Source organism: Stigmatopora argus, chromosome 15 (genome assembly GCF_051989625.1).
Source record: "Stigmatopora argus isolate UIUO_Sarg chromosome 15, RoL_Sarg_1.0, whole genome shotgun sequence".
Lineage (NCBI taxonomy): Eukaryota > Metazoa > Chordata > Actinopteri > Syngnathiformes > Syngnathidae > Stigmatopora > Stigmatopora argus.
The window spans coordinates 16,081,168-16,095,449 of record NC_135401.1 but is presented as its reverse complement, the minus strand read 5'-3'; the positions used below and the strand labels follow the sequence as shown (position 1 = coordinate 16,095,449).

Here is a 14,282-nt window from a genome sequence, read left to right as displayed (position 1 = left end):
TCCTCGTAACCTCCACTAATGGTTCGGGAATGAGGTGTGCTGCGCACTTTGCAATGCTCCCAATGCCAGACTGCACTTTAGTAACCGTGTCACGAAAATACTAATACTTTCCCTCGCAGAAAATAATAAGACAGTTGTTTATTCATCTTGGGAGTGAAAGGAGTTGTCAGAAAGCTGATTTTTAATCTATTAATAAAGTTTGACTGACATATCTGACTGTTTTGTTGACATTCCCTTTAGCGCAGCATCATCTAGTGGATGGATAACGTCTCTACTGTAGACTCATATAATGCGATGCGCCTTATAATGTGGTGTGCCTTATACATGGAAAAAAAATGAAATGTGTAATTCATTGAAGGTGCGCCTTATAGTGTGGAAAATACGGTAATTTGAAAAACGGGGGTTTCAAAAAATAATAAATTCAAAAAACAACCCCAAACATAAATTAATAAGAAAAACGGCCAGGGTTTTTTTTAAAGGTGAATGTAATAAGCTTCTGTAACCTGATGCTTTTTAATGACAGAAATTACAATTTTGTAATGGCCATATTGCTTCTCATTTCCAAATATCTCGATTCTTTCAATGGTTCATATTACTGAAATAGTTGTCACATTCGAACAAGAATGGAATTTTGTTTTATTTCATAATCACAAATGTACAATCATGCAGCTAACCCTTCAAAATATTTACTTTCTGTGTTCCAAAATGGTGTTGCCTGGATGTAGAAAAATTCAAAAAGTCACGTGAGCAGCACAACCAGGAAGTGTGTCCGTAGCAATTTTTCACCAAGTCTCTGGGTTCATTAATAGAATGAGATACACATTACGCAGGTATCAAGGCTGATATTTTAATGATCAACCGCAAGACCTTCGATCAGCCTTAAAACACGGTAATATTTCTAAGTAAGTACCCCGGGGGACGGAGGTTTGTTTGCAGTGTCACATAGTCAAAATGTATATTCTTGTCAGGCTGTGGCCCATTTGGCTTCGCACACACTGATCAAAGTGTTTGCTTCTGATATTGCTCAGTTTGCGTACACAGATGTGTGACTGCACGATAAGGCACGTGTGTTTGCTTGATTAACTATTGTTCCAGTGTTCTACAGTTGTTTTTAGTAGTAGTGGTATTATAAAACTCTTTTGGACCCCAAGTGAGGGAGAACGGTTGGATTGCTCGGAACATCTGGGAGGAGAAACCCCATATTTGGATGTTCATTAGATTAGAACTTTATTTCATCCCGTATTTGGGAAATGCCCTTGGTTACAGTAGCAAGAAAGACACAGAAGACATTGCAGACCGAGGTAAAAAAAATCATTTTAAACTGAAACACCACCAATGACGTTCAGGTTAACGCCCACTTTTGCCGGCTCAGAAATTATTTAAAAATGCAGTCGTATAACAAGAGGGTGTCATTTCTTGTAATAAAGAAAGCTGGTGTGAGAGTTGACCCTGAGAGTCTCAGTCTCTCTTGTGTTTCTTTTGTGTCTCCGTCTGTCTTCCAAAAAACCTCCAGAACAGAAAAAGACCATGTGGCATTGTGGAGGTTGAAAAAGAACAAAGCTAATAGCAGGTTTATTCTGTACTTTAACTTACCTGCCATAATGGCATCAAATGGAATGAAATCTGCTAAAAGGAGACTAATGCCCATCGTTTGGCATGTCAAACTTGAACAACAATTCTAAATGGAATTTCTGTATCACTAACCTGGATGAGGTATGGTCAACATCCAATAGAGGCTGGTTCAGGTTGGACAAATCCAGGTTGTATTTGGTCTTGTAGTACTCAGCAAATGTCTCATATTCTGGTGACGGAAATCTGCTGAGAGGAGTGAGGTCTGTATAGACATCAGCTACATAAAATCGATGAGGCTGGTCAAAGTTACGGTACCTAGGGAAAGAATCACCCCCCAAAAAATGCGGTGAAAAGTTAAGTAAAGTGCAGGGAAAAGTATTTGCCCCCTTCTTGATTTCTGTATTTTTTTGCATATTTATCACACACAAAGGTTTCAGATCACCAAACCAATTTTAGTATGGCACAGAGACAATGCAAGGAAATAGAAAATGCAGATTCTAAATGATGAAAAAAAAAATTAAAAACTTGTCTGGCGCTTTGTGAAAAGTATTTTTTCACCTTTGTTAAATCACAAAGTAACTGTGACTAATCACAATTGTAGGAAAGCCGAATTAAATTTCACTGGCCACACCCACACCTGATTACCATTACGTGTGAATCAGGAAAACACTTAAATACAATGTGTCAGACAACGTAAAGTAGGCTAAATTCGAAAAAAAGTGATGGACATCTATCAGTCTGGAAAAGGTTACAAAGCCATTTCCAATGATTTGGGGCTCCAGCGAACCACTGTCAGAGAGCCATTATCCACAAATGGAGAGAACTTGGAACAGTGGCAAACCCCCGAGTGGTTGGTGGGCTAAAATTACTCCAAGTGTGACGACTCATCCAGGAGGTCACAAAAGAACCTAGAAAAACATCAAAAGAACTGCGGGCCTTGCTGGACTGAGGAAAGGTCAATTTGTGGCTATACTATAAGAAAAACACTGGCTAAAGCTGGCATCCACGGAAGAGTTCCAAGGCGAAAACCATTTCTGCCAAAAAAGAATATAAAGGCTCGACTTACATTTGCCAAAAAAACATCTTGATAATCCTCCTCACTTTTGGAAGAACATTCTGTGGACTGATGAGTCAAAAGTTGAACTTATTAGGTGTAAGGCCCGTTACATTTAGTGAAAAAATGGCACAGCATTCCATCAAAAGTATACTATACCACCAGTGTAGCATGGTGGTGGTCCTCAACGTGTTTGGTTCATGTACTCACTAGGTCTTCAGTTGAGATCAGCAGCACCCTATCCCAACATGTTTAGTGTTGATGGGTCACAGTTTTAACTTCCTGAGATACTTCTCTGTACCCCCGTGACCCTTGGGTGGATAGGTGGTAAAGATGATTGGATTGGATAAGTTTATTCATCCCGTATTCGGGAAATTTCGTTTTCACAGTAGCAAGAGGGTGAGGATGCAGGAATAGGAAAGGCATTTTAGACATAAATAGATAGGTAATAAGTAAGTTAATGAATAAATATATAAATAAATAAGCGTGTTGCTTAGTACATATATACATACATACACATAAATGTACATGCATGCATACGGTAGGTCTTAACACTCAAGCCATTTTTTTTGTTAAAGAGCCTGACAGCTGATGGGAGGAAGGATCTGCGGAAGCGCTCCTTCCTGCAATAAGGAATGCATGAAATAATGCATTTCTAAGTATTTTTCAATGGTCTCACAAAATACAAACACCAGGTTTCTGCTGCAGTGATCTTCAGAGCTGATGTGCTTGGATCAGAAATGGACATCTTTTCTAGAGGGAATGCTGGGGGACTCTAGTATTGGGTAATGAGGAAGGGCCATTCTCCTGAAAAGCTACCTCCTGAAAGGAGATCCCTAATCAGGGGGCCCTTGTCAAAACTTATTTTTCTTTGAATTGTATTTTGGGGTCAATCATCAAATTGTGGATTGGTGCCCTGATGGGAAATGCACATATTGACACCATTATGCTTGAACATATTTGGTATGAGCAGTTTATGATAAGCATGTCCCATGACCAAACACCACTCAAAGTCTGTTTGTAGAACTTTTTTATTTTTAAATCTGCTGCATTAATGACTCGCAGTGTCACATACTCAAAATGTATATTCTCGCCAGCCCATTTGGCTTCGCGCACACTAATCAAAGTGTTTACTTTTGGAAGAACATTCTGTAGACTCATGAGTCACAAGTTTAACTTATTGGAAGGTGTGCGGCCTGTTACATTTATACCAAAAGTGAAGCATGATGGTGGCAGTGTGATTGTCTGTGGCTTCTTCAGGACCTGGACGACTTGCTGTAATGATGGAAGAATTAGTTCTGCTTTCTACCACCATAATTTCAAGGAGAACATTCATGCGCTCAAACTCTAGCGATGTTGGAGCATCCAGCATGACAATGAGCCAAAGCACACCAGCAGTTAAGGTTTTGGAGTGTTCAAGTCAAAGTCCGAATTTAAATCCTATTGAAATGCTGTGGTGTGATGCGGAAATGCTCGAAACCCCTCTAATATTGCAGGATTGAAATAATTCTGCATACAGTGGCCCAAAATTCCTCCAAAGCATTGTGAAAGACTCATCACAAATGATCATAAACGCTTGATTTCAGTTATTGCTGCCAAAGGGGGCACAACCCGTTTTTAGGTTCAGGGGGCAATTATTTTTTCACAGAGGGCCAGACAAGTTTGTAATTTTTTTCTGCTAAAATCGTCATTTGGAAATTGCATTTTCTATTTCCTTGGGTTGTATCTGTATCATGCTAAAATTGGTTTGATGATCTGAAACCTGTGTGTGATAAATGTGCAAAAAACAGAAATCAGGAAGGAGGCAAATACTTTTTTACGACACTGTATATGCATTTTAGCAGTCAGTGTAGTGTATTTGATTTTGTTGGTATATAGTCTTCCACAAAACAAAGAATAAACTTTCTAGTAGTATTCAAAAGGAGAAGTTGAACTTCTGTCGACCACGGAGGTAAGGTACCGCAAAACAAGTAAATGTTAAAGTATTTTGGTAACTTGGATTGTTTCTAAGTCAAAGCATCTTTTACACTAAATTAGCATAATTTCTTCCACGATCTTTAATAGTATCCCATAAATCAGGGTCCGTGAACCTTTTTGACCAAGAGAGCCATAAACAATTCATATTTTTAAATGTAATTCCTTGAGATCCATACCCTGATTTTGAAGGTAAACATAAGTGCCTTTTTTACACCATTTAAACTGTGATGTGCCAATGTGAAGTTCCCATTGGTCAATGGAGCACATTCGAGATAATGTTGCACACATAGAGATGTGTCAACGCAACACGCCTGTTTGTCGATATAGCGGCCCCACAGTGACGTGGCAACGCAAGGCTCCCATTCCTCAATGAAGCGACACTCTAAGAAATGTTGTGAACACAGTGATGTTCAAACGTGGGGCTCCCATTGGTCGATGTTGAGGTGCCACTGTGATGTGCTAACGCAAGGTTACCATTGGGCGATGTATAGTGGTCCCACTGTGATGTGAACTGTTATTGGTCGATGTAATGGTGCGAGAGTTGGTTCTAGTGCCACTGGGATGTGGCAACGCAAAGTTTGCATTGGTCGATATAGCGGAGCTCAAGGTAGTTTTGCGAAAACAGTGATGTGCCAACGCGGGGCTCTTATTGGTGCGTTCGGAACTCAGCTCTCTGACCAGCAGCTTCCACGTTTTAGCTTACTGGTCAGTAGTGAGCCATATGCACTCATTAAAAGAGACATGCCTCGTGCGCAAGCCTTAGGTTCCTAACACCTACCCTAAACCCTTTGAAAATGATAAATGTACACCAATTCAGCATGCAAATGTATTGTTAGGGTTATTAGTCTTACATTATTATATATTTGCTCACAATAAAGAACGCGTTGCTTTACTTAGCTTATTAGCATTAGAATAGTTCATCTGCTTGCAACGGAGTAAATGCTTTGCTCCTTAGTAAGACCAAACAACAGGAAGGTCAAATCCTCTTGCACTGCTGGAATGTGAAGAACCTTCGGGTCTACATGACCTTCATTTGTTTTGAGAGCTAAGACGTCTATTGTAACTAGGGTCCTTGACCATTGACTTCTCACTCCTGTTTTCCCACCCCTCTCTTGAGTGCTGAGACGTCCATTGTAACTAGGGTCCTTGAAGCTAATAAAAAGGGAAAAGATGCGTGTGACGCCAGAACGAACCTGGACAGAGGAATGTAAGGTTCGATTCTCTCTTGCAAGAAAACCCAGAAGATTGTCTTGCCTCTTTATTTGTGCGTGCATATTGGTGAACCTAACATGTATACAGTAATATCTTGACATACCAGTGCCCCAACATACAAGATATTTGAGATACAAGGAAAATTCAGAGCAATATTAGCTTTGAGATATGAGACAAATTTGAGATACGGGCACACGAGACAGCCTGGTGGCCTAATCCGCGAAGAGATTGCTTATGATAACAGCGCACAGCCTTTCTCGTCGCATCTCCCTTGCTTAAAGATATCTACAAGCACTGGGTGTACAGGTTGCATTTTACTAGAGAAAGCGTGGCCGAGTCGATAATCTGCAAAAACGCCAGTGGAATCTGCATGGACTTCAAAGCAAAGCAAGCATCTAAAAAGAAACTGGCAAAGCCCTTCAAGGCGAATCGTGGCTGGTTTGATCATTTAAAAAAAACTAACTTGACGAAACGAACACTCGGTTCTGACACATGGAGGAGCGAGGGGGGTGGGGGTGTACATATATAACGACTGGTGCGGCAACAGGAGGATCATTAACACTCCCTGTTCTGATATAGAGCTCTTGGCCGTTCTGTGCAGGCCTTTCTATATACCAACGGAGCTAACGGTAGTCATTGTAATGGCTGTTTACATCCCAACGGATAATAACGTTAGCACAGCACTTAGCCTCCTGCTAGCGACTGTAAACAAGCAGCAGCTTGATCACCCCGATGGAGTCCTTATTGTCGCCGGTGACTTCAACCAACCAAGCATGTTAAAAGACTGTTCTGCCTAAGTTTATCTAGTACGTGAAAACAGAGGAGACAAAACTCTAGACCATGTTTATTCTAACATTAAACATGCTTAGAGAGCCACACTCCTTCCTCACCTTGCTGGATCCGACCATCTCTGCCTGTCCCTCATACACACCAGTCCGGAGGCTAACAAGGCCACAAATAAAGAGAATAAAAACCTGGCCCGAGGACGCCCTTTCTTGGCTGCAGGACTGTTTTTTCCGCACCATTTGGGAACTTTTTGAAAACCACAACCTCCAGGACTACACGGACACTGTACTTTCCGATATATCGAAAACTGTACGGACAGTGTCACTGTTAATAAACGTATCCGGGTTTTTCCTAACCAAAAACCCTGGATGAACAGTGAGACACAGGCACTCATTAAATGCCGTAACACCGCCTTCAGGTCAGGGGACAAGTTACAATACAGCGCTGCTAGAGCAGACCTGAAGAGAGGAAATAAAAAGGCAAAGGCAGCATATACAAGGAAAATTGAGGAGCACTTCAGAGAATAACCCAAAGAAGATGTGAAAGGGAATTCGACAAATTACCAATTACAATGAGAATAATAAGGTGTCTGTTAACACAGATGCCTCACTAGCAGAGGAACTGAACCGTTTCTTTGCCCGCGTTGAGACTGACATATCGGGTTCAGTCTCAACACATCCACCACCTTGCAGCAGTACACTGAAGCTTCAGGAACATGAAGTGAGACAGGTACTGTGGACTGTGAACACCAGGAAGGCTGCTGGCCCTGACGGAGTACCTGGGAAGGTGCTCAAAGCCTGTGCTGACTAGGGTTTTCACAACGATTTTCAATTGTTCCCTGCAACAATCCATCATCCCCTTCTGCCTGAAATCTGCCACCATTATCCCTGTCCCAAAAAAGCTAACCATTGGCAGCCTGAATGATTACAGGCCTGTTGCACTTACACCTGTGATCATGAAGCGCTTTGAAAAGTTGGTCGCCCGCCACATTAGGGACACAATCCCTCCCTCAGTTGACCCAAACAGGTCCACTGAGGAAGCCATCGCCGTAGCTCTACATACAGCACTGTGCCACCTGGAGCACCAGGGGAACTATGCGAGGATGCTTTTCATTGACTATAGCTCAGCCTTCAACACTATAATACCGGACATTCTGGCTGACGAACTCTCCCACCTTGGACTATCCTCTTGCATCTGTTGCTGGATTAAGAATTTCTGAATCAACCGTCCACAAACTGTTAGACTTGGTCCACACCTCTCTTCCTCCATTACACTGAGCACTGGCTCCCCTCAAGGTTGTGTGCTGAGTCCTCTTCTATACTCCCTGTACACATATGACTGTACACCGACCCACCACTCTAACTCCATCATGAAATTTGCTGATGACACCACTGTGGTCGGACTCATCTCAGGAGGGGATGAGTCTGGCTACAGAGATGAGGTCAACAAACTGTCTTTGTGGTGTTTGGTGAACAATCTCACACTAAACACCACAAAAACTAAAGAAATAATCCTGGACTTTCGCAAACGCAGCACAGGTCTGGCCCCACTCCTCATATATGGAGTATGCATAGACAGGGTACAGTCCTTCAAATTCCTGGGGGTCCACGTCAAGCTCTCCTGGTCTACCAACACCACAGCATTGGTAAAGAAGGCCCAGAAGCGACTCCATTTCCTGAGGGTACTCAGGATTAACAACTTGGACATTAAGCTTCTGGTAACCTTCTACAGAGTCACTGTGGAGAGCATCCTGGCATACTGCATTACAGTGTGGTACGCTGGAAGCACGACAGCAGAAAGAAAACCCATGCAGAGTGATCAACACCGCAAAAGAAGATCATCGGCTGCTCTCTGCCCTCGCTGGATGACATTGCCAGCCCTCGCTACCTCAGCGGAGCCGGGAACATTGTTAGGGACCCCGACCAACCTGGTCACAATCTGTTCCAGCTGCTGCCCCTGGCAGACGCTACAGGTCTCACAAAACACGGACAAATAGACTCAGGGACAGTTTTATTCCCAGAGCCTTTAGGGCTCTAAACTTGCACTAGCACGACACATAATCCCTTCTGTGCAATAACTTCAGGGTGTGCAATATCAAAAGCTAATGCTGGAAGTCGAGTCTGTCCTGTTGTATTTCTGGCATAAGTTTTTAGTCTATTTAGGGCTGAAAATGTCCGTTCGACAGAAGCAGTGGACAGAAGCAATGTGTACAGCTGCCCCATGCTCTCACTCAGATTTTTCTGCTGAAGGAAGTCAAGGAGATCAGTGGGAGATTTTCCTGCAAAATCATCCATGGCATACATTACAATCAGCTTCTGTTCTCGAGGAGGGAGAGAAACATCAGTCTTTCGAGGTCTTGAAATCTGGTCGGCACTGGCAAAGAATATTGTCCAGAATCCTCTGCGTTCAGTGGCCTCGTAGATTTCGTCATGTCGGCTCTTCTCGCGTTCAACAGTGTCACAAAACTCCTTTACTCTTGCAAGACAAAACTGTCCATCCAGTTTGTTGTTCTGTAGTATTGAAAAAAGCACGTCTGAATGCTCAAAAATGCCATTAAATGTGTGAAGCAAAAAACAAAATTCAAAATCATCCAGACGTGCTTTAAATACACCAGCACACCGCACAGACTCCTTGTCGTACTCGTCATGATGCTCCAGGATGTGATGGAACAGTTCCTTTAGAGCAGCTCTCTTCTCAAATACCGTATTGACCACTCTGGATGCGTACTGCCACCGTGTTGGTGCCACATGAGGTAGACGCCGCTGGCCGTCTAGCAGCTGTGTGCGTTGAGGTAATCTCGAAAAAAATGCAGCAAAGCCATTAAGGTGAGCAAAAAATATATTGCATTCTTTAAGCTTTGAGGCCCACTGAGTCAGTACTAAATTGAGCCGATGTGCATAGCAGTGTATGAATAAAGCTAACAGTGCTCTCTCCTTAACTTTAGTCTGCACCCCATTTAACCCAGAAGACATGACCATTTCATCGTCATAACAATGTGCCACAATTTTACCCAGACATTCATTTTCCACCAAAAATTGAATGATGCAATAACATCGGCTCGCTTCCCACTGGTAACATTTTCAAATCTGACGAACCGCTCCTTGACACCTTTGCCCGTGACATTTGGTCGAACGGACGTTTGGTCGCCGGATAGTTCGTCGCCGGACATTTAGTCGACGGACAATTCGTCGCCGGACATTTCGTCGAACGGACATTTCGTCAACGGACAATTCGTCAACGGACATTTCGTCGAACGGACAATTGGTCCACGGATTCGTCGCCGGACATTTCGTCGAACGGACAATGCGTCGCCGGATTCGCTTGCTCTCAAAATTATAATCATGAGAGAGAGTTTACTGTTGAAGCGAGCGAATCTGGCCACGAATAACATGTACACACACGCAAATAATACGCAACGTATTGATAATTTTGATATTAGATATTTAGATATTAATGCTCTGACTTTGTCAATGCAATCAATGACAAACTCTCTCTCTCATGATTATAATTTTGAGAGCAAGCGAATCCGGTGATGAATTGTCCGTTCGCCGAAATGTCCGTTCGCCGAGATGTCCGTTCGCCGAGATGTCCGTTCGCCGAGATGTCCGTTCGCCGAGATGTCCGTTCGCCGAGATGTCCGTTCGCCGAGATGTCCGTTCGCCGAGATGTCCGTTCGCCGAGATGTCCGTTCGCCGAGATGTCCGTTCGCCGAGATGTCCGTTCGCCGAGATGTCCGTTCGCCGAGATGTCCGTTCGCCGAGATGTCCGTTCGCCGAGATGTCCGTTCGCCGAGATGTCCGTTCGCCGAGATGTCCGTTCGCCGAGATGTCCGTTCGCCGAGATGTCCGTTCGCCGGGATGTCCTTTCGCCAGGATGTCCGTTCGCCAGGATGTCTGTTTGACGAAATGTCCGTTCGATGAAATGTCCGGTGACCAAACGTCCATTCGACGAATCGTCCGGGGACCAAGTGTCCATTCGCCGAAACGTCCGGGGACCAAGTGTCCGTCGACGAAACGTCCGGGGACCAAGTGTCCGTCGACGAAACGTCCGGGTACCCTATAAAACGCACCGCCCGAAAGGGTGCAGTCTCAGTTGCAGGTCTATTTCTGTGTTTTTGTCAATACAAATGGCGCCTTGGCGGATTGGGCGCTAGCATGACACTGGGCTAGCGTATGTAATGCTAGCCGCTAGCGTGATATTTTAAAGACAACATGAGCAAAACTAAGTTTGATAATGCTTTTTTGATGTAAAAGGTACACATGTTAATAGAATTTAAACATCTACAAAACCGTCAAACTCCTCATCTTCTGAATCTGAAAGAAAGAGTTTGGCGAAGTGGGCGAGTCACTCTCACTGTCAGCCAGAGTTGTCGCCGGGGTATTCAGGGAACTCGATGGCAGCTCTGGCGGAAGCTCAAACAACTGTACTGGCCGACACTTGAGCCCAGTCAACCACATTCCATTGACATATTGTCACGTAACTCGCGACATGCATCACTCCCAAGCCTTTCACCATGCTAATTTTCCTTGCTGTTATATCGTGTTCGGTCCATGGCTTCAGTCCAGTTTTCCAAGCGTTCACAGTGCATAAATATCCCATATAAATATCCTACGATATCCCCGAGGACATCTCGAGACCTCCGGGATCTCCGTGGATAGCCAGCCCACTCAAAGCACGTCGAAGGCAGCGAAGAGACAGGAAGCAGAAGCGCGGATGCCGGGCGGGCCTTGCTGCTAAGCTGAAACAACAACCACACCGAGCACCGCTTCCTAGTATCTTTTTGACCAACGCCCAATCCGTCACCCACAAAATGGATGAGTTGGAACTTCGAATTGCTACCAACAGCTTTGTTAGGAACTGTAACATTATTCTCATACCACCCATACCACCCTGGTCACAATCTGTTCCAGCTGCTGCCTTCTGGCAGACGCTATAGGTCCCACAAAGTACGGACAAATAGGCTTAAGGACAGTTTTTCCCCCACATCCATCAGAACTCTAAATTTGCGGTAACACAACACACATTCCCTTCTGAGGTAATATGAAAAGATGTTTGGGTGGTGATCTGCCTCCTACTAGCTGACTGAAGGTAAGTGAAAGACTGAGAGGTAAGTGACCTGTATTCATAACAGCAGAATGCCAAATTACAAGTCCGTAACTATCACTTATTTAGGTCTTTTGCCGAGTAAACGCAGCTTATGGAGAAGCACTACCAATTTCGTCATATGCGGTTTCTGGGTGTGATGACAAGTAGGCTTTTTGTTGTTGATGATGACGACAGGGCCTATGTCCGATTATTATTATATTATTATTATAAATAAGGCACACAGACCATCGGACAATTTTAGAGAAAAAAATAGATTTGTAATTGCGCCCTGTAGGTGTGAAAATACGGTATGTAAAATGCATCTGTACTTATGAAAAATTAGAGTCCTGTACAGTACATAAAAATGTTCGATCCACTAAACTAAAAAACAAAAATATGACAAAAATACAATTCCATTTTTCCCAACAAATACCTAGGAATGATAACAGCATCCTGGTAATCCTCTAGTTTGAAGGTGAAGGGGTTCTGTTTGGTGTAATGAGTATTAGGAATGCCAGTTCGAGCTTCAGACTTTTCAATATCCTCCATGAATTTGAAATCCATGTCAAGTGTATTGGAATCTCCAACTATAAAAAAAGGACAATAACAGACGATATTCCACATATTCTTTTGTTAGAATGAAGAAAAATAGAAAAATAGATTCAAATTCATACATTTTCTAGTTTTGCACATAACCCTGAAGCAACCCTGGGTATAGATGGTACTTTGAGAACTTTTTAGTTTTAATTGTCGACACATCTTTTAATTTAAATGTGAAAGGAAGAGAAATAAAACAAACTACGGTATTTACTTGCATTAAAGCCGCCCACGCGTATAAGCGGCACCCTTAAAATTGCCTTAAAATTGTTTAATTTTACCATTTCTCGCGTATAAGCAGCCCCCCCTGATTCCCAATCTTCGCCGCCATATTCGTGACCGGACGTTTGGTCAACGGACGTTCGGTCGACGGACGTTCGGTCAACGGACGTTCGGTCGACGGACGTTGGGTCGACGGACGTTTGGTCGAACGAACATTTGGTCGACGGATTCGCCGCCGGAAATTTTGTCGAACGGACGTTTCGTCGGCGCCGGGTTCGCTCGCTCTCAAAATTATAATCATGAGAGAGAGAGAGAGAGAGAGAGAGGGAGAGATAGAGTTTACTGTTGAAAGCGATCAACCAGGTAATCTCTCGCTCTCAAAATTATAATCATGAGAGAGAGAGTTTGTAATTGCATTGACAATGTAAGAGCATTCATAGCTGAATATCCATACCTGTCAACTTGTACGTGTTATACGTATTTTATACGTTTTTTTACCATTTCAAATCATGTACGCCGTACACCGACTTTTGTACGGGGAAAAAATAAAAATAAAATAAAAATAAAATCGCCAATATTTATGAAAACTGATCTCAACAAGACCGTTTTGGCTAAAATCCAGATAGTCTCGTAGGCTGGTAGCCAACGACGCTACTGTCATCGATCGTTACTATTGTCACGGTATACCAGCAAAAATTATCCTCAATCGTATGTATTTTTTTCACACATTGTTGCTGGTATTTTGGCCCATTCCTCCATGCAGAGCTCTTCTAGAGCAGTGATGTTTTGGGGCCGTCGTTGGGCAACACGGACTTTCAACTCCCTCCACAGATTTTCTATGGGGTGGAGATCTGGAGACTGGCTAGGCCACTTCAGGACCTTTAAATGCTTTTTACGAAGCCACTCCTTTGTTGCCCTGGCTGTGTATTTGGGATCATTTTCATGCTGAAAGACCCAGCCACGTATCATCAATGTCCTTGCTGATGGAAGGAGATTTTCACTAAAAATCTCTCGATACACGGCCCCATTCATTCTTTCCTTTACACAGATCAGTCGTCTTGGTCCCTTTGCAGAAAAACAGGTGTTCTTCGGAAGAAATTCAGTATTATTTCTCCTCCAAACACGAGAACCTGTGTTTCTACCAAGAAGTTCTATTTTGGTTTCATCTGACCATAACACATTCTCCCAGTCCTCTTCTGGATCATCCAGATGCTCTCTAGCGAACCGCAGACGGGCCTGGATGTGTACTGGCTTCAGCAGGGGGACACGTTTGGCAGTGCAGGATTTGAGTCCCTGGCGGCGCATTGTGTTACTGATAGTAGCCTTTGTTACGGTGGTCCCGGCTCTCTATAGGTTATTTACTAGGTCCCCCCGTGTGGTTCTGGGATTTGTGCTCACCGTTCTTGTTATCATTTTGACGCCACGGGGTGAGTTCTTGCATGGAGCCCCAGATCGAGGGAGATTATCAGTGGTTTTTTATGTCTTCCCTTTTCTAATAATTGCTCCCACAGTTGATTTCTTTACACCAAGCGTTTTACCTATTGCAGATTCAGTCTTCCCAACCTGGTGCAGGTCTGCAATTTTGTCTCTGGTGTCCTTCGACAGCTCTTTGGTCTTGGCCATAGTGGAGTTTGGAGTGTGAGAGACTGAGGTTGTGGACAGGTGTCTTTTATACCGATAATGAGTTAAAACAGAAGCTATTAATGCAAGTAACGAGTGGCGAACTCGTTAGAAGTTAGACCTCTTTGACAGCCAGAAATCTTGCTTGTTTGTAGGT

The 14,282-nt window shown here is 43.4% G+C and overlaps 1 protein-coding gene across 6 annotated transcripts in view; it reads right to left on the bottom strand.

The window, feature by feature from the left end:
• dicer1 (dicer 1, ribonuclease type III) overlaps positions 1–14,282 on the bottom strand; it is a 190,598-nt gene that overhangs the window by 57,458 nt on the left and 118,858 nt on the right. For all 6 annotated transcript variants that reach the window (XR_013305092.1, XM_077620450.1, XM_077620449.1 and 3 more), the window contains 2 exons: positions 12,120–12,273; positions 1,705–1,887 (listed from right to left, as the gene is read on the bottom strand). Coding sequence is in view for 5 of the 6 variants with exons in the window: in XM_077620450.1 (XP_077476576.1) it covers positions 1,705–1,887; positions 12,120–12,273 (337 nt within the window). In the remaining variant the exon portion in view is untranslated. The remainder of the gene's footprint in view (positions 1–1,704; positions 1,888–12,119; positions 12,274–14,282) is intronic.